Genomic DNA, 21,116 nt, shown 5'->3' on the forward strand with positions numbered 1-21,116 from the left:
TGTTGGGAAAACTGGCTAGCCATATGCAGAAAACTGAAACTGGATCCCTTCCTTACACCTTATGCAAAAATTAACTCAAGATGGATTAAAGACTTAAATGGAAGACCTAAAACCATAAAAACCCTAGAAGAAAACCTAGGCAATACCATTCAGGACATAGGCATGGGCAAAGACTTCATGCCTAAAACACCAAAAGCAATGGCAACAAAAGCCAAAATTGACAAATGGGATCTAATTAAACTAAAGAGCTTCTGCACAGCAAAGGAAACTGTCATCAGAGTGAACAGGCAATCTACAGAATGGGAGAAAAATTTTGCAATCTATACATCTAACAAACGGCTAATATCCAGAATCTACAAGGAACTTAAACAAATTTACAAGAAAAAAACAACCTCATAAAAAAGTGGGCAAAGGATATGAACAGACACTTCTCAAAAGAAGACATTTATGCAGCCAATAAACATGAAAAAAAGCTCATCATCACCAGTCATTAAAGAAATGCAAATCAAAACCACAATGAGATACCATCTCATGCCAGTTAGAATGGCGATCATTAAAAAGTCTGGAAACAACAGATGCTGGAGAGGATGTGGAGAAATATGAACACTTTCACACTGTTGGTGGGAGTGTAAATTAGTTCAACCGTTGTGGAAGATAGTGTGGCAATTCCTCAAGGATCTAGAATGAGAAATACCATTTGACCCAGCAATCCCATTACTGGGTATATACCAAAAGGATTATAAATCATTCTACTATAAAGACACATGCAGACGTATGTTTATTGCAGCACTATTCACAATAGCAAAGACTTGGAACCAACCCGAATGCCCACCAATGATAGACTGGATAAAGAAAATGTGGCACATATACACCATGGAATACTATGCAGCCATAAAAAAGGATGAGTTCATGTCCTTTGCAGGGACGTGGATGAAGCTGTAAACCATCATTCTCAGCAAACTAACACAGGAACAGAAAACCAAGCACCGCATGTTCTCACTCATAATTGGAAGTTGAATAATGAGAATACCTGGACACACAGGGAGGGGAACATCACACAACGGGGCCTGTTGCAGGATGGGGAGCTGGGGGAGGGATAGCATTAGGAGAAATACCTAATGTAGATGACGAGTTGATGAGTGCAGCAAACCACCATGGCACGTGTATACCTATGTAACAAACCTGCATGTTCTGCACATGTATCCCAGAACTTAAAGCATAATTTAAAAAAAAAATAGAAAATTGTTGCTACTGGGGAACGGGAAAACGAAAGCAGAAAATAGTCCAGGATTGCTGGTTTTTATTATAAACCTTGTAGAACACTATAGACCACCTGACATCCCAAATCAGCACAATACTCCCATAACTTCAACCTTCCAAAATACATTCTCATTTTAGAAAGATGGAAACTACAAAAAAAATGAAGAAATAACACAGAGCAACACCACTCAGAGATAATCATGTTAAATATTTTGGTATAACTGGATACTTTTTTCTAGGCATTTTTTCAACAACTGACTTCCTATCTGGCATGTAAATTGGTATCCTGAATTCATTTATAAAAACACTAAAACTAAATAAGAGGAAAAGATCATTTGCCGGAAAAAGAAAGCCAACCTCTCCCAACTCATAACACAGCAATTCAGTATGCATATTCTATTGAAAAGAAGTCGATAACATTTTCACGCAAAAGAAAGTAGAAAAAAATGTGTAATCTCTTTTAACAAACAGCAGCATATAGCATATTAATTAAGAGTCCAGGTGCTAGAATAGTCTACCTGGGCTCAAATCCCAACTCAACTGTATTTTTGGTTGTGTGATGGACACTATTATAACCTCCACAAACCTCAGTTTCTCTAAATGTAAAATAAAAATAATAATAGTACCAACCTCCTAATATTTCTATGAGGAATACCTGTTCAACAGTAAGCAAATAACCCAGCATGTAGTAAATGCTCAGTAAACATTAGCATTGTAATTATTATGATTAATATCTATCTAACGAGTGAGACACAACAAAAATATGTATGGCCAGCAGAATAAACAAAGGGATTTAACAAAGCCAAACACAAAGGGTCACCAGAGTGAGAGGAAGCACAGGACAGAAGCCTCTCTTCTCTGGTATTTGACACTAAAATTTATTTGTCAAATAAGTGAATCATGGATGCACTTTAAATTCCAAGCTGAGGAGTTTCCAAGCAACTTTAGTGACCTCATCCAATAAGAGAGAGTTGCATGGAGAGGGTAACAGTTATTCAGAGTGATTCGGCTAATGGAAACTGTCAAAATGACAGTGCAGCAGGTCACACTCTACAGTATAGGTCTTGCACAATAGGACACTCCTCAAAAATGTGAATTCATTAGGTTTTGAAATACAGCTGACCCTTCAACAGCGTTTAACTACATGGGTCAACTTATATTCACAAATTCTATCAAAAACACAGTATTCGCAGGATGTAAAACCTGCATATAGGGAGGGCCAACGTTTCCTATGCAAGGGTTCTGCAAGGCCAACTGTGTGACTTGAGTGTGCATGAATTGGTGTCCTGGGACCAATCCCCTGCGTATACCGAGGGACAAGTCTACTGTATCCTCGGTCCCTGACAGAAGGAGAATAAGAGTCAGAATGCTTTGAAAAGAAAGCTTGGGACCCAAAGAAGTGCTCACATATAACACAGGCCTATAGCGATTGAGAGAGTTCTTCAGGGCATTCCAATTTCAGTGAAGAAATTATTTTGGGATGGGGTGAGAGGCAACAGGAAGATCATCCCTTCTTGTTGGGGAGCAAATATTCTAGAAAAAAAAGAGATTTGCCCAGGACTTGTGTCACTTGATCTTCCTGTGAAATATAAACACATTAAGAAATAAAACAACAAATGTTGGGCCAAATGCCCTTTATTTTCTTAGTCCTTCTCCTAGGGAAATATATAAACTGAAAGGCAAGGGTGGGGATAGAGGTGAAGGAGTCACAGGTAACTGAGAGAGCTCTAGCCTAAAAACGTAGTAATTATCTGATTTTAGTTCTGCTACTAATAAGCTGAACAATCACACTTCATCACTGCAGCGCTTTCTGGTGTGTAAATTGGAGATATAACATCTGTTCTACCTACCTTAATGAGTACCACAAAAGAGATAATGAATGGGATAATGCTTCCATCAGTCCAAGTCCAGTCAGGATACTACATCAGTTTTTTGTTTTTCAGTAGAGAGAATAGTTGACTAGGAATAACAAATTATTAGTTACATAACAGAAAAGGCCAAAAAGACATTAAAGTGGCATGGAGATAGCCAGGCATAGAGGTGCATGCCTGTAGTGCCAGCTACTTGGGAGGCTGAGATGGGAGGATCACTTGATCCCAGTTTGAAGCTGCAGTGAGCCGTGATTGCACCACTGCACTCCAGCCTGGGTAAAAGAGTGAGACCCCTTCTCAAAAACAAAAATAAAAAGTACCACAGAGGAATCAACTAGAGACAGCAGCTTGGTATGGTTGTGTCTCCACGCAAATCTCATCTTGTAGTTTCCATAACAATTGCAATCCCCATGTGTCATGGGAGGAATCCGGTGGGAGGTAATTGAATCATGGGAGTGGTTTCCCTCACGCTATTCTCATGACAGTAAGTTCTCATGAGATTTGATGGTTTTATAAGAGGCTCCCCACTTTGCTCAGTTCTCATTCTTCTCCCTGCCGCCATGTGAAGAAGGATGTGTTTGCTTCTCCTTCTGCCATGATTGTAAGTTTCCTGAGGCCTCCCCAGCCATGCTGAACTGTGAGTCAATTAAACCTCTTTCCTTTATAAATTATCCAGTCTCGGGTATATCCTTATAGCAGCATGAGAACAGACTAATATACAGCTACACCAAGGCTAAAGGAACAAAGGGAAGTGGTTGGAATTACCAGAACTTTGAGGTTTAAAGGGGAGCACCCAGAGAGCTGATCCTTGGGCCTCTGAGGAGGAGGTCCTGTTGAGCTGGTACTGGTGTCTCTGAGTTTGAGGGCAGGGCAGCCCTCTGAGGTGTGAACCCTGGTCAGTCGATACTGGCATCTCTGAGGTAAGGGCGCAATAAAGGTGCTTCTGCAAATTTTAGAACAACTGCAAACTAGATTCACCTACTGCTACTGCAAAAAAATGGCTGCTGCCGGGGTTAAGAAAGGAGGCTGGGGTGAGGCTGACAGAACAGGAAGCAGGACGGAAGGGCCAAGTCTCTTCAAAAAGACTCGCTTGAGGGGAATGGTAAGAGCTCTTTAAATAGAATCAGTTATTCACTCTCTCCCATTTGTGTCTTTGTTTTGCTGAAATATGCATAATACTCAACAGAAAGACTAAAATGAAAAGGAAGGACATACTGTTGAAGATGGAGACTAAAATGAAAAGGAAGAACATACTAAGTACTGTTGAAGATGCAGAACCAGAACTCTCATAGTCGGCTAATGGGAATAAACACTGAATAACCCTTTGTGAAGAAGATGGTTTGGTAACATCTACTAAAGCCTAACATACACTGGACCCTATTACCCAGAGAGTGCACTCCTGCATGCACACTTCTGGTATGATTCCATTTATAAAGTCTTCAGTAAGAAAAGAATATGATCAATGCTTTTAGAAGTCAGGAAGGTGGTTACTCTTGGGGTTGGAGAGTGAGGTAGCAGCAAGAGGGAGACTTCTGGCATGCTCTGCTTCCTCATCTGGGTGCTGCTTCCATGGATGTAATAAATTCATAAAAATTCATCAGGTTGTACACTTTTATATATGTATACTTTGATGTATGTAATATTTTAATAAAAGTTAAATGTAATGCCATTCCATTTCTGGGCATATACCCAAGAGAATAGAAAGCAAGAACTCAGACATTTGCACACTCATGTTCATGGCGGCATTATTCACAAAAGCCAAAAGATGGAAGCAATTCAAGTGTCCCTCAGTGGATGGATGGATAAAGTTTGTATATACAAATGTGGAGTATTATTCAGCCTGAAAAAGGAAGGAAATTCAAACACATGCTACAACATGAATGAACCTTGAAGATATAATGTTAAGTAAAATAAACCAGTCTCACAAAAGGACAAATACTACATGATTCCATGAGGTGCTTAGAGTAATCAAACTCACAGAGACACAGAGTAGAATAATGGTTGCCAGGGACCAAGGAGGGAGGAATGGGGAGTTACTGTTTGACAGACATAGTTTCAGTTTCACATGAGTTCTGTGGATGGATGATGGTGATAGTAGCACAAGGTGAATGCACTTAACATACACTTAAAAATTAGTAAGTTTTATGTTATCTGTAACACAAATTAAAATTTTGATTTGTAATTTAAAAAAAATGTCATTCTAATATATACCCTCCAAGTAAATACATCCTAATGAAGTTATTAACTTACCTCTGGAAGACATTCCGGCATGTTCACACCTCTTCTCTTATTGGGCTACTGTTAACTCTACCTTTTAATCTTGTGTACAAGAAGTGAAAAAACCGAGAACGGACTCTCCCAAGCAGCAAGGGCAGATGCATAAGACCACTTTACACTCACGTGGAACCTTTCACTCAACAAAATGCTTTAACATCCTCCTTCCCGTTTACACTCACAACACCCCCCTGTGAGAAAGGCAGGTCAGAGAGATTTGTTACCCTCACCTTACAGCTGGAGAAACTGACTGAAAAAAAAAAAACAACAACAAAAAAATCACAGCCAAAGGAAGAAACAAATTTTCTTATACCAAATTCAAGCTGTAAGACATCCTTATGATGTCTTACATAAGTTCATGAGTAGATTTAAAAAGCAAATTCAATTTACAAATTAGTTTTGTGCTTCTATTGCTCCCATAAGAAAATGCATAATGTTACACAGATCTTTTTTATATTTTGAAAAACAATTTCACTGTTTGACTTGAAAACAGTTTATTTAATTTATACAAATAACTACTAAATACAAAAAGTAGATTAAAACAAAATAGTTATTTTTTTCTGGCAGAGTTTAAATGCACGTAATGGATAATTCTGAAGAAAATGCATTTTCCCCGTAGCGTTCAGGACTAAAATTCTACTGAAATCTTTGCTTCTAAATCAGTAATATATTCGGTGGTGTCACGTGGTGCATATACGTGGTATACGTTCTGCATATGAACTGAAAAAAAGTTACAGTCTACACACATACAAATGTGAAGCACTTAAAATGTGAATTTAACTGATAATAAAAGAAAATGTCCATTTTAGAGTATAGTGTTAAAAACATTTCTGTAATAAAATCATAAGACCACATAAAAATAAGCTTTAACATATGCACGAAGCAGTTTTGTAAAAACTACCAAGTGCACAAGTAATAAATAATTTGCAAAGTTGTGTATAAACAATTCCTAATGTTCGGCATCATTGTAAACATCAGCACATGTGTAAAATGCAGCAAAGTCTGACATTACATTTTGTTTTGCCAAATTGAATTCCTATTATCCAAAGACAGACCAGTGGAGTACGCAGCCAACATTCTGGCAAATTGGGTCTTTAAAATTAAGAGTAACAGTGCAAGTAAGGAATGCAAAGAATTCCTAGTGCAATAAAGAAGAGAAGCACAGGCAATATTGCTGATTAAAAATTCACCACCTCCTTGAGTTTCCCGTGGGGAGTGTCTAGGAGACTTGTGAAAGCTATGCAAAGCCACTGACTTAATGCCCAGATCTCTTTTAGGATTTCTCTGTGTTCCTCCAGTCCCTACCTTTGCAACAGTGTCTGTCCAACATTAGTCTCTGCAGTGTGAACAGTTCGTGAAATGCCCAGTTCACAGTCATCGAGCGAGGTTAGGGTGGTTTTGATGTCTCCCCAACACATGGCTGGGTACGACGTCTGCCTTGTCAGAGCAGCCATTTGGGGAGGGAGACAGATGGATTCCGTTCTGACAACCAGTCAGGCCAGCATTAGGTCCCAGCTGGACAATGACAACAACGTCAAATCTTCCTTCTTGACACTATGAAAATGTCAACAGTCAGTTTTCAATTTGTCGAGAGAATTATCAATTTTGGTCAAAGTCTTTTTGATACGCAGTGCTGTGAGTCTTGCGGATGGATTTTGATACCAGCATTCTTTCATTAGCTTGGCCAGAGAGGTTAATGTCTGAGGAGAGAAAGAACAAACACCACAATGACAAACTGGCTTTTTAATGGCCCTGGAAGCTGGGCTGATATCACGTCTACTATTCTGAAGAACTCGCAGGTCTTGTGAAATTAGAGTTATGTTACTGTCATCTTCTTTAAGCAAATATTCAAGCTTTAACCACTGATAAAGAGGCCATTCTTAGAATTTCATGAACTCTGTCCTTTGGACTCTTAATGCTACCAATTTATCAGGTAAACGACATAGGCCAGATTGGACCCCTTAATGATTTTATGGGTGCCAAAAGCAGCAATACTAACCTAGAGATAATCCTGAAATTTCCAAATAGGGTCATTTCTCATTGTTTTATATCTGCTACTACTTATAAGTAGCAATACAGGATCTTCAGCATTCAGCAGCTTGTGTTTGGGATTTCAGATATACAGAGATGGAAAGGAGGTTAAAAGCTTCACTTAAAGTCTCTTGGTTTATACAAGCAGTCTTAGGGCTAATAGCAGTAGTCATGAGTCTCCCGATTCCTAAAGCTGCATATTCACAGAAATTCTTACAAATATTGTCATTCACTAGCAACCCCTATGAGATATGGCTTCTTCAAGAATGGGAGTGTTTTTCTGAACTTACTCTTCTAGATCTAAACCCTTCTATATAAAATAGGAAGAGAAAACAACAGATCCACGGGACAGATCACTCAGATGCGATACCAGTTGAAACTCAAAGGGAAACAAATAGCAAACAATGGAAAAGAGCTCTAAAACTGAGAAACTGGCATTCTTACCGGGTCTGAGAACCATCTGTTGGGTATGTTTGGCCTTTGTTGATCCACACAGACTACCTTCCTCATATCTTCAAAACTTGGGTCATTGGGAACCACATCGTAGAACGGTGGCTTGTAATCCTCCACTATACCTGCACACAAGGACAAGAATTGTGTTCGGTTAGCAAGAGAGTACAGGTTGCCCCAAGGTTTCATTGATGGGTGTCACAGGTTATAATGTGACAGAAGAAAATACTAATCACCTTCCTCATACCTCAGGGCAGTCCTGGAAGCTAGAGGTAGGTCCTAAAATAGGTGGGAGAAAAAGGCAATTAATATACACCCTGCATGGTATTGGAAGAAGGATAATTGTTAGAAGGAAATATGTGAAAACTTCTCATGTAATCATAACTATTAGCAAAATTCTCTAACAGTGTATATTAACAGCTCTGTAATGCCCAACAGGGCACTGGAGACATAGAACAAAAATTCCTTTGGTGATCAAAAACACCCAAGCTACCTATGGAAAGTACATGAATCTAGTGGTTTCAAACCATAAATAGAAATAAAAAGTTGTCCACAAACTAGAGCTAGGGAGTAATAAACCAAGACCATCATCAAAATAACCCTTTTTTTGTTAGAAAAGTATTCTGTTAAGAAAAACATTGTTATAAATTAATCTCTTCCATTAGGAGGGATGCAAATAATATAATAGGAAATACTCATTTCCTCATTCATTCATTCTACATGTACTGAGTACCCTCTAACTACAGGCACAGCTGTCTGACTGATGGCTCTATTATTTACTATCATATTGAAGGCACAAAATAAAATGTAAAGAGGATAGCCATGGGGGAAGGCAGAGGAAAAGAAGGATAAATAATGAACTCTTCCTCTGCCCAAAAGCAAATATGAACAGTAGCTAATACCAGCTTCTGCCCCTGCATGATTTCCAATGGCCTGGAAACCTTTTCTTTTCCAGCAGAATTATATCAACTCCTTAAACAGAAAAATTTTTAACTTCATCATTTGGAATTAGAAAATGGATTCTTCCCCTTCATAGAAATAAAACCAAGACATCTATTATTTCCTTTCCCTCAACAAAGGGTTCAAACAATGAGGTAATAACTTGGTTTACTGCTCTCTTTTCTTCCTCCAGGCGACTTTCTTCTATTCCTAAATACCTAAGAAGTTGTTGGAGGCGACAGAAGGAGACTATGAGGAAAGTTGTAATTCGGTTGTTCTAGTTCCTACAAGCCACCTGAAAAGCTTCAATTCCCTTTTCATTTATCACAGAAATTACTCAACAGTGGGAATCCATCCTTACAAATTCCATACAAATACAAACCATTTATGCAAAAGATTAGATATAAGGAGCATCTTTTCAAGAAATGCTACATTATCTTTTTAAAACTTCACAAATTTGGCTAAATAAAGGTTTATATTTGAGATGGAAACAAGTCTAAATTATATTTTTTAAAAATCTAGGCTGGGTGTGGTCGTTCACGCCTGTAATCTCAGCACTTTGGGAGGTCGTGGTGGGTGGACCACTTGAGATCAGTGTTCGAGACAAGCCTGGGCAACATGGCAAGACCCTGTCTCTACTAAAAATACAAAAATTAGCCGGGTGTGTTGGCGCGTGCCTGTAGTTCCAGCTAACTCAGGAGGCTGAGGCACAAGATTTGCTTGAACCCGGGAGGTGGATGTTGCAATGAGCCAAGATTGCACCACTGCACTCCAGCCTGGGTGACAGAGTGAGATTCTGTCTCAAAAAAAAAAAAAAAAACTAGTTAATTCCAAATAACTTACCCACATTGTGTAACTGCATTTGAAATGCATATCAGTCAGTGGATTAAAACCTTTCCTGGCAAATCATAAACATCATATTGGGTATAAACTGCTACTCTCAGAAATCTTGGAACACCTCATCTTAGAGGCCCTTCTTCTCCTGTAAGGATCCCAGGAAACATTCAAACAAAAATATTTTAATTATTTTCAGTACTAACAGACACCATCTAAAATACAGCTGAACATGGACCTAGAGAGATATTTTATGCGTTTTCTAGGGTCACAAGAATTTACAGAAAACAGTAAGACACGTGCCCTTCACCATCTCTCAATTTTTCTGAAAGAGAATATATTTAATAGCCTGGCTTAATATTTAAAAATCTAGCCTAACAGCCATCTTTTTGGAGTAATTTACCTGTTGAGCTTAGAAAGGGTTATGTGAATGTGAACAGTAACACAAAGTTGAAGTTTTCTATAAATGCAAAAGGAAACAAAGCATGGCTGGATTTTTAAAACATGAGATCTGGTGATACCAAACAATGAATTTCACTATACAAAGCTGAAGTTTGCCCTTGTGTTTCCATTTCCCATGTTTCAATTTTATTAAATGTCCCCATGTTTTAATAAAAGGAGTCAAGTATTTTTAAAAGACCATTTAACTGATTATCCCTGGGATTTAGTCAAGCCTCTTTTTCCTCAATCATTGGCCAACTGTTGATTGTTTTCACCTGACGCTGGCCATGCTTCTCCAAAATAAAATAAACCTGGGATTAAGCTCTAACAGTCACTACGAACTCCCTCTGATCAAGGAAAGCAATAAATCAGTTGAAAGTGCATTACTGCTATGGTAGGATGCCGTATTAAATGCTGAGAGTGATAAAAATATAAGACATGCTCTTGTTTTCCAAGGAAATCAAAATCTAGTGGAAGAGCAGGACAAGTCTCTCATTTTTTTTCCCCTGAGACAATGGAAATCTTGTCAAAAAGAACCTCAAAATCTTTTTTCACCCATTTACTTTGTACCTTGAAAGGCAAAACTATATTAGAAATTCTCATTCTACTTTCACTTGTGAGATCCTAAATTGACTCAATGGCCATTTTGATTAGCTGGGTGTGCCCGAGGCTGTGCTTGGCAGGAGGGATAAAAGATGAAAAAACGGTGGCTCACGCCTGTAATCCCAGTACTTTGGGAGGCTGAGGTGGGCAGATCATGAGGTCAAGAGATCAAGACCATCCTGGTAACATGGTGAAACCCCGTCTCTACTAAAAATACAAAAATTAGCTTGGTGTGGTGGTGTGTGCGTGTAGTCCAGGCAACTAGGGAGGCTGAGGCAGGAGAATCGCCTGAACCCGAGAGGCGTAGGTTGCAGTGAGCCAAGATAGTGCCACTGCACTATAGCCTGGTGACAGAGAGAGACTCTGTCTACAAAAAAAAAAAAAGAAAAGAAAAAGATGCAGTGTTGGTAATGAGGAGCAGAATAATGAGAAAGGTGAAAGAAAAAAAATTACAGACTAGCTTTAGAGGGAAGAGCACAGAGAAGAGAGTGGGGAGGGACAGTGGCACTTGGCAGTGCTCAGAGGAGAAAACACCTCCATGGTATCACAAGTCCCCATATATAAACTGGGTGCCGTGGAAGCACAGGTAAGCCTTCCAGGAGGGAAGTGGGGCATGGGCAGAATAGAAAGATCAAGAGTTTGCAAGGCAGAAAAGATGACAGGGAAGAGAAACCCCTACGGAGTGGGTGCATTCCAGGCAGAGGGAGGCTATGGGGCAAGGACAGGAACTGACAAACCATCCTCTGATGTTGGAGAGGTGGAGAGAAGTTCTCTGGGGCTGAAATAGGTGCATGTGGTGGCAGGAGAGCCGGGGGAGAAGAAGGGGACAGGAGGTGAGGCCAGACTGCGAGGTGACACATGCTGTCAAGGTAGGAAATGACTGATTTACAACAGTGCCTCATTTCTGCCAGAAAGCGATAATCAGCGTAGCCAGGCAAAAAAGTGAACTCTAAGTCCTTTAGAGGCAGCACCCAAGAAGTTACTGCCAAATCGTGAGCCAGCAAAGAGCACAGCATGAATTCAGGCAAGTAACTAAAAATACAAAGCACTTCAAGTGCCAAATGAGCAGTGCAAACAACAAACGACACAGGAAGGCAGGGGAAGAGGCGCTCTTAAATGGTGGCCAGGGACGGAACAGACTGAGCCAGGCCTCGCCTCCCATGTAAGGCGGCCAGCGTGACTCAAAGGGCCACGAGAAAGAAATAAAAAACATTATTCATAACCTACTCCTCCACAACTTTTGGCAGGGGTGTCTGATTTATACAATAGTTTTTTCCTGGGCATATGTCTAGTTGAAAGTTTTCTCTTTTTTGGGGTAAGCCTATCTTTATCAACCAATATCCCTCCCATTAGTTTGCTATATGGCTCTGAGTAAACCCCTTAGCTGCCAGGCCTTAGTTTTCCAATACCTTTAAAGCACACACCACAAAGCCAACGTGCAGATCAAATATGTCCTAGACATGCACTTTGAAAAGCATGAAACGCCAGTAGCCTCTCAAATGTCCAGAAACAAGTCGTTCCTCAAGATCTTGCCCCCGAGGTCCTGAACTAGACACCCATCTTCTTTCTGCTTGACAGCTGCATGTGGGACCCGCAGGTCTCTCTGCATCAGTCCTCCCCTGCCAACCTCCACCCTATCCCACTGCCCTCAGTGAGATCTGTAGGAGAAAGCTGAAAAAGGAGTTCACCGTGCCCCTCCTCTGCATGTATTCCTCCATCAGTGCCGTCCATGGGAGCCCACTCCCTCCCCACCACTGTCCTTCACATACCTGGACATCAGCCACACCAGAATTACTTATAGTTCCATCAATAGGGCACCTTTATGGGATCCTTCAGCCCTACCTTTTGTCTGGCATACCAACTGTCATCATGGTCAAGTTTTATTTCTCATTCCCACCTGCACCTCACATCCTCCCAAGCTTGTCCAGCTATGTTCTTATTCAACCCACAGATGACTCAATTCATGCTTCTCACCTTCTGAGAAGACTGTCCCATCCTGCTACCACAACACAGGGGCCTAGACAAAGTTCAGTGCCCTCACCCCCATACTCAGTCACTGTCCTGTATACCTCAACCACAGTGACTTGATCTATTTATTTATAATAATTTGACTCTTCAACAAGAATGTAAACACCTTTAAATCGGATATTCTGGGGATTTTTTGCCCAAGTGCTTCCCCAGAGCCTAACACAACACCTAGTGTATTACAGACACTAGATACACAAATAAATGTTGATTATATATGTCCACAATCCTTTTTCAAAACTCTCAAGGTTAGATGCATTTGCCAAATTTGGAACTTTTTACATTTTATAAAGGTAATAGCATACCCTATATTTTATGTAACATCCCCAGCAAAGTCTAAGGAGTATCCCCATGACCAAATATATTTCTTCAGCAAAATATATGACCAGTCACACTAGATGGAATAAATAAAGGTTATACACCGACACACGTCCATTCAGGTCACGTTTGACTATCACATGAGTTCAGGTCAAGTGTTCTGTCAAATAAGTTATGAAAAAGCTTTCGAGTTTCAAAGCTTTGGGGACTTCTCAGTTGCAGATAAGAAACTGTGGACCTAGCTACGCTTTGAATTATCCAAAGGTAAGGGAAAGAGGAACTGATGGGATGTTAGAGCCAGGAGAATTCCATCCTTCCTTTCCTTCAAAAGAAATTGAGAGCCACATTGGAAAAAGTACTTTTCAAGTTCACAGCTAATTAATGGCAAAGTTAAACTAGAATCCAATTTTCTGTTTATATTCTAGAATTCTCCCTAACAAGCCACCCATGGGATAATGAAAGACATTTCTCTCTCTCCTTGCATCTCATGCCACAGTGTGCCTACTTCTCATTACAAACTCTCTCATAATCCTCCAACTTGGGTAGTCACATCAGATATCCAGGTAATGAGGACAGAGTCTCTGGCATGTATATCCATACAAAGAGCTATTTTTAACAATTAACTCCTACAGAAGCGCTGAAATCCTTCAGAGGACAGAGCATTAGAAGTAAAGCTATTTTAGAGAGGGAAAAAAAGAAAATGGCCCATATTTGGCATCTGAGAGCACTATAAGTGAATACAGCGTTTCCTTCAGGTGTGGCACGTGAGAAAATTTGATGTGGTTCATGGACTAAACTTTTTCATCTCATTAGTTACATATTTATTTTCATAGTTATCTTCCATTTTATGCCATGTGATACTGGTTTTCCATTTCCAGCAGTGATAATAATTTCCTTTCAAAACAAAATTAACTTTGAAAAGAGTTAGCCAATTTGAAGGAAAAGATTCTGTAAATGATGGCACAAAGTAGCATTTGGATATGGAAAAAAATGATGAGGGCAGTATGAATGAATTGGGAAACACTGAGTTCACAGAAAGGCATCATTCTTCCTGGTGAGACATGATTCAAAAAGGTATATCCAATATTTGGGTTACTTCACCTAACATACCTCACAAGAGGGCTTCGAGATATTTCTCATGTCATGGCACAGATAAAACATGACTAATGAATAAATGGATGAGGCTGTTCATGGCAGAGGGGATGACAGCCTGAGTTCTGGCCGCTTGGCCCGGCCGCACTGCCAGAGGGTTATAAGAATCAGTACCTCAGGCATTCCTGTAACTCATGGCAGGCACTTCTTCCTGAAAGCAGGAGTTGGAAAGACAGCCTTGTCCCATGCTGGGTAAAGTACATGCTGTGACAGCTGTGTCCTGCCCCTCTAGCCCACTGTAATTCATGGGCTTACGGAGCCATGTACATTACTCAAAGTCCAAACTAACTGCATTCTCAGGCATCTGTTAAAATTATAAAATTAATTTCTATTGTTGGAATTCTCATCGATGTAACACAGCAAAAGTAAATGGTTTATAGATTACTGTGTAGTTGGACCCTACTAAAAACACGTGTCAATATTACTGTAAGTTGTCAAAGGAGAGGGCAAAAAGCCTAGAGATGCTGCATGGCTATTCCCTGGGTTAAACTATGAACAAGACAGCCTTAGAGCTTGCATACCTCCAAAATCAAGAAAGAGAGGAGCACCACAAGAGTTCCAAACATTTGGTAGCTATGAAGAAAGGCTTCTTCAGAAAAATGTATCATTCACTGAATGTTGTGGCTGTTATAAGGTTTAGGATACAGATATTTGTCTTGGTGAAAGACTGCTTTTAGAGGTGTGTCAAGGAAAAGAGACTACTAGTCAGTAAACAGCAGCCAATAAAGTTTTGCAGCCTTCAACTTATTTTGTCATGAGGTTAGTTAACTACTCTCCTCTGTTCTGGATCTCTAAATCAGGGACATGAAATTCCAGGAAGTCGGGGAAAATAATTCTTCCCTCCCACCCCACCTCCATATTCCGGCCCCCAGTCATTGTCCTAAATGTTAAAACAATCAAAAAAACTGAAATTAATGAATACAAAAAATTGGCCCTAATATGATTTATCCTCTTATGCAAACCTTAATACACACAAAAGTAGGTAATTAACGTCATGAAACATGTTGGATATTGAGTTGCTGACAAAAATAGGAGTTGTCATGGTTTCCATACACAAGCCCCATTGCACTTAGGAGCAGAAGCACAAGCAGCTCCCTGGCTGACTCAAAGATTCATTAGAAGAGGTTCTTTTTTCAAAGTAAGTGCACCAAATATAAGCTTATTCTAACAAGTATGTCCTAGTCCCCACCCCGTAAGAGGCACAACTTGGTCAGCAAGGATTTTTCTACAAGATACAAATGGTTTTTGACACATTTTAACCCTGGATTCCATCATAAAATAATCAAAGCCAATAATAGTGAAACAAGAGCATGTCCACAGAGCCTTCCTGTGGGCAGTGAAGAGGGAAAACAAATGTACTAGGGCCAAGAGGTAGCAAAACAAGAGGCAGAGGACGGCCACTGTGATCTGCAAGCTCCTGGGTGGCCTTCATCACCCATTTTCCGTGGAAAGGAAACCATACCAAAGCACTTTCTATATGCCAGACACACATGAGATGCTTTACGTATACGATCTCATTTAATCACCATAACCCTTTAAAGTAGATATTATTTTTTTTTTAAATAATGAAACTGATGTAAGTCATCAAGTCAGAGAGTATGATGTCAGACTCTGGAATGTTAGTGATTCCACTTCACTGCCTCCCACAGACCCAGCACAAACCCCACATAGCTCCGGAGGGCACTCTTCACACAGACTCTGTATGCAGTGCAATGGTCCTAGGAGAACCACAGCAAGGAAGACAGAAGCACATCATGCTAATGTATCCAGCCAAATTGGTGTTTGTCTATTCAATCTGGGTACACCGTCTTTTTTCAAAAACTCTCGTGTGTATTTGGCTGGGAGCCTCGGCATCACATTTTCTTACCCTAGAACTACTAAATCAGAAATGCTGGGGCTGGGCCCCGGGAATCTGTGTCTTCAGTACTCTGGGTGACTGTGATGCACATTCCAGTTTAAAAACTATTGATCCGAGTGAACCCCTGCCTTAAGTTCATATGGAAAATTCACACAGGGAAGGTAAGAAAACCGTTTTCTTTCCTACCAATTCCAAATTCAATGTCAAATTAAACACCAAAAGTAAATTCCAAAGGACACTATTGAGAAATGTTCAGACGCAAAAATGGACTTAACTCTCATTTCCTGTAAAGAAACAGCATGAGGTTTATTATTAGTAGCAAATAAATGTAAAATTCCAATAAAAAATATAAAATGCAACATATTTTTATGCTCATGGTTCACTTGAGGATCATATTACTCCAAGAGAACTATCTGGTCATCAATTTTTATAATGTATTCAGAAACTCAAAGGATGTATCATTATAATGACCTTCCTCACAGAAGATATTCATATATTTAAATGAGATACATTTTATATGCAATAATTTCAAAAATATATATTCTTTTAATGACAGTTCCTAAAGCTGGTAAGAAAATGAAATAGGCACATCACACCCTAGGGTATGGGGGATATTGTAAATTAGTACAGCTTTTATGAAAAGCAACTTAGCAATATGTGTCAAGCCATAAAAACATCCACATTCTTTGACCTATTAAAAGTCTACTTATTTTCAGATTAAGAATCATTTCCCTGAACGAAATCATCATGTGCACAAAAATGTCTACAATAGGCCCCAAATGGTGGAAACAGGATATCTAACAATATGGAAATGGTTAAGCTAATAAGATGTCATGTGACCATTTAAAATAAAAACAGCCTATTAAGCAAGATTAAAAAAATACGAATAAAAAAGATGATACAGAATTATATCTATATACGATTACAGCTAAGTTTTAAAAATGGGTGCATACAGAAGTAGAAAAAGATGTGAATGTTAAAATTTGAAGGCACAATTTCTCCTACTCATTTTTTTTCTGTTTTGGGAGAGTAATAATTAAAAGATTAACAGTAGTAAAACAGGTTTGCAAGCAGCATTGAATACTTTCAGGTTTAAGTTTAGATAAACTGATTTGTGTGTGGGGGGGTGTACATTGTGTGTATACACACGTGAATGTTCATAGAAGAGGGAACAGAGAACAAAAAGAGAAAATATCAAATTAGTCATTGTCAAAGGACAGTGGCTGATTTTAAATGAGACAGGAGATACCCTTATCTCCCCTCTAAAAAAATCAAACCACATTACAGCACAGAAGCTCAACCCACAACATTCTGGGAACCAGTTAACAGTCTTGGTGATGATGCAAGGGAGAGATCAATAAATTAGAAAACAATCAAAACATTCTCCCTTCCTCTACCTTCCTTTTTTTTTCTTTTTCTTCCAAAAATAATGTTAAACACAGGCACTATCAAGCAAGCCACCATTTGTTGAGCTAAATTTTAAACTGATGACTCTGACTTCAAACTGACTACTATTAATCACAGCTGATCTTTAAAAGCCACTTGGGTTTATGCCTGCAACACAGGGAGCGGGTTTGCAACACGAGTTCTTACAAAGCCTGAATCCCAAGTCTCTGCTGAGCAGGCCTGCTTGGCTCAGCTCTGGCACCCCCACAGCTGGAAATGCTACTGTCTAGCTATGGAATGCCAACTTCCTCTTCATTTGGGGCAAGTTCCACATCATACAGTTTATCTGGACACCAATCCTTCTCTAAATTGTTTGTTAAGATAAACTAATCAGAATTAAAATTTTCAGTTCGAAGGTGTTTAAGAATGATTGGGGAGGGGGTGAGGAAATGAAGCTGATGTGCAATTTCAGGCAAAGTTCAGAACTTTATAAATCTGCAAAACAATTTCTCTATTGCAAACAATTCTCAAGGGGCATCAAGGGCAGAAACTGCAAGGCAGCAGCTCCCAGTGGTTGAGAAACAATTACCAAGAAAATGTTCATGATTCCATTAAAAAAAAACTTTAAAAAGAACTGTCAATTTACAATCCATGTATGTTTAATCTGAACACCTACTTTGATACCCTCAGACGGTTTGTTCAAAGCAGATTCACTCTGCTATTAGGAAAAAAAACCACCTAAAGGCATGCCAATTTTAATTATTGTACACTAAAACTATATAAATTACCCCAATTCCACTACCTCACAGAAAGTCCTCATCTCTGGCTGTGCTATTCATGAAAATTATGATTGCCCACAAACCTCAATCCTTAGGAGAAAACATCAGTGGAACGTGGAATGGAAAACAGCTATTAGAGACTTCATGCATTATTTCTTCTAATCCAGGACTCCAATGGGTCACAGGAGGCTAAAATGTAAAGCATCTTTTGGAAATGAACATTAATCTAAATATATGGCATTTTCTTCTGTTTTCCTGGAATAGTTTCAGACACATGCTCTGTGAAATAAGATTTTCAGTTGTGAAGATATGAAGAGGTTCATCTAGTTAATTCAAGGGATTCTGCTATAAAAACCACTTTGTGGGTAGTTGGGGCATGCCCAATTTGAAAGAGTATACTTAGTGCTTTCAGAATACAATGTACTTAAAGTAAAGTTCAACAGTATATTTGTGGCTGATTTGGGTACATGAAAGGCAAGGGTGAGAGCGCACTGTAGGGGACACAGGTTAAAAATGACTGACAAGTGCTTCTTTAACTGCTAAGGCATCACCATTTAATAAAACTACTTATAAACAGATCAACATAGGCCATCTATCCAGGGCTTCCTGCATTTAAATTTGACTCTTTCAGTAGGTACAGTCTGCTCATTATAAATAAGTGACTTCTGAGTGCAAAAACTGAGACTTTTCTCAACAATCCAAACTTAACAAGTCAAAATACCTAGAAAATAGCAGAATTCACCCTCAGATTCACTTGATCATTCTCCTCAAGTTAAAACTCCCTTGTGAGAAGAACAAAAAAGGAAGGAGGGTGGGAAGAAAGGTAAAATAGGAAGCTGGAGAAAGACAAGAATGAAATATGGACCAGTCCACCTACTATCCCTGGTGTCTATAGGCACGATCAGAGGGCTCTGAAAACAGGCCTGCCCCACTCACCTCTAGGGCCCAAGCATGCCATCTGGAGGTCTGAAGAAAGGCTTCCGCCACCAAGAGTCACCACTTGCAGTGCCTAAGCACAATTTCGAAGGGTCTAGGGATCAACTTGCTCCACCCACCACAGCCTACACCCATGTGCACCAATGGGAGGCGTGAGGACAGGTTCATCCCACCCAGTGCTGCCCCTGTCAGGGCCCATGTGCATCATCTGGGTGCCTAGGGATTGTCTGCACAGCCTGCTGCCACCACTGGTGTGTGTGTATGCCTTCTGGGGGATTGAGGATGAGCCCGCCCAGCCTGCTAGCACCCGCACACACATCATCTGACAGCCTAGGGAATGACCTGCCCTGCTGGTCACCACTGGTGTGTATGTATGCCTTCTGGGGGACTGAGGATGAGCCCGCCCAGCCTGCTAGCACCCGCACACACATCATCTGACAGCCTAGGGAATGACCTGCCCTGCTGGTCACCACTGGAGCCTGAGCATGCCTCCTGGGGACCTGAGGACTGGCCTTCCCAGTAGGCTGGTACCCAAGCTTGCTGCCTGGAGGCCCAATGGCTGGCCCATTCCACTACTGCCATCATCAATGCCACACAAGCCACCCAGAAGCCTGATGACCAGCCTCTCTACCACCGCTGCCATTGCTGGCCCTTGAGCAAGATGCCTGGAGACACAAGGATGAGTCCATTGGATTCGATTCCATTGGTGCTCACATATGCCATCCAGGAGCAGAGGACCAGCATGCCTGGCTTGCCGCCACAACCACTTGTGCCCAAGGACCAGTCTTCCTGGCATCCCTATCCCAAGAAAACTCTCACCACAGCCTCCATTAATTTCAGCCTAAACCAAAAAGGACTCACAGACACCACTGATGCCAATTACAGCTAAAGTAATCATATGGATACTACACTAGTGAACCCACCCAGAATCAAAACCAAAGCGCCCTACCAACCCAATATAGGAGACAGTCTTTCCCTACAAAAACCAAACCATAAAACTGGGAGAAACAAAGTTATACTAGATGTGCTGATATCAACGTAGAGACACAAAGAACATGAAAAAAACAAGGAAACATGACACAGTAAAGGAACACAATAAGTCTCCAGCAACAGATTCCAATGAAGAAAAAATAGGTAAAATGCCCGAAAACAAATTCAAAATAATATTAAAGAAGCTCAGTGAGATATAAGAGAAGACAGGTTAAAAATACACAAATAAATTGGAAAAACAATTCATGATCTGTGGCAAATTAAACAAAGAAATAGGTATCATTAAAAAAAAAATCAAACAGAGGTTGGGGAAAAGATGGCAGATAGGAGGCATGACTAAATTGCTGCTCCCACTTAGATGGACAGAGCAACGTGTGGAGACTCGCACCATAAACCTTTGCTCCAATAACTACTCCAGGAATATACCAGGAAAGCTGAAAGAATCAACGGACCCTTTGAAGGAAGTGGACTGCTCCTGCAGGACCTGGGAGACAGCCCAAATACTCTGAGTGCCCAAACTGTGAAAGTGGGAAAGGAGGACTGACTGTCCACCCCCAAACACACACCCTCACTGGGAAACCTGAAGGTCCAGATTATGGAAGAAGGATTTGACCTTACCTGGAGCTGAGACAATTTAGAGAGCTGAATGAAATACAGGGGCACAGGAAGCAGCGGGAAATGCCCTGTGGGCTCTCTTGGTCCCTGGGGAAGCCATTTCTGACTTGTCTTACAGCGGTCCTTGGGAAGGGCTGCCAGAGGAACTGGGAAAAGACCACGGGGAGATGGAAAGCTCCAGCTGAACTGTGTAAAAATTCTAACCGAATGCAAAGTTTCCTTGCCCGAACTCAGGGGAGGGCAGGAATCCGGTGTCCAGACCCGACAGGTGGGAAGGCGTGCAAGCCCTGCTTGCTTTCTCAGCCGGGAAGCTGGTAGCCTGGAGCAATTCTCAGCCCTGCTGGCCCACTGCCT

At 40.4% G+C, this 21,116-nt stretch overlaps 1 protein-coding gene across 11 annotated transcripts in view; it reads right to left on the minus strand.

Moving 5' to 3' along the window:
* Positions 1 to 5,882: 5,882 nt before the first annotated feature.
* Positions 5,883 to 21,116, minus strand: part of ACVR1 (activin A receptor type 1) — a 140,280-nt gene continuing 125,046 nt past the window's right edge. For all 11 annotated transcript variants that reach the window (XM_019022788.4, XM_031008816.3, XM_063694851.1 and 8 more), the window contains 2 exons: positions 7,881 to 8,011; positions 5,883 to 7,105 (listed from right to left, as the gene is read on the minus strand). In XM_019022788.4, coding sequence (XP_018878333.1) covers positions 6,971 to 7,105; positions 7,881 to 8,011 — 266 coding nt within the window. In that variant the 3' untranslated portion in view covers positions 5,883 to 6,970. The remainder of the gene's footprint in view (positions 7,106 to 7,880; positions 8,012 to 21,116) is intronic.

Source organism: Gorilla gorilla, chromosome 11 (genome assembly GCF_029281585.2).
Source record: "Gorilla gorilla gorilla isolate KB3781 chromosome 11, NHGRI_mGorGor1-v2.1_pri, whole genome shotgun sequence".
NCBI lineage: Eukaryota > Metazoa > Chordata > Mammalia > Primates > Hominidae > Gorilla > Gorilla gorilla.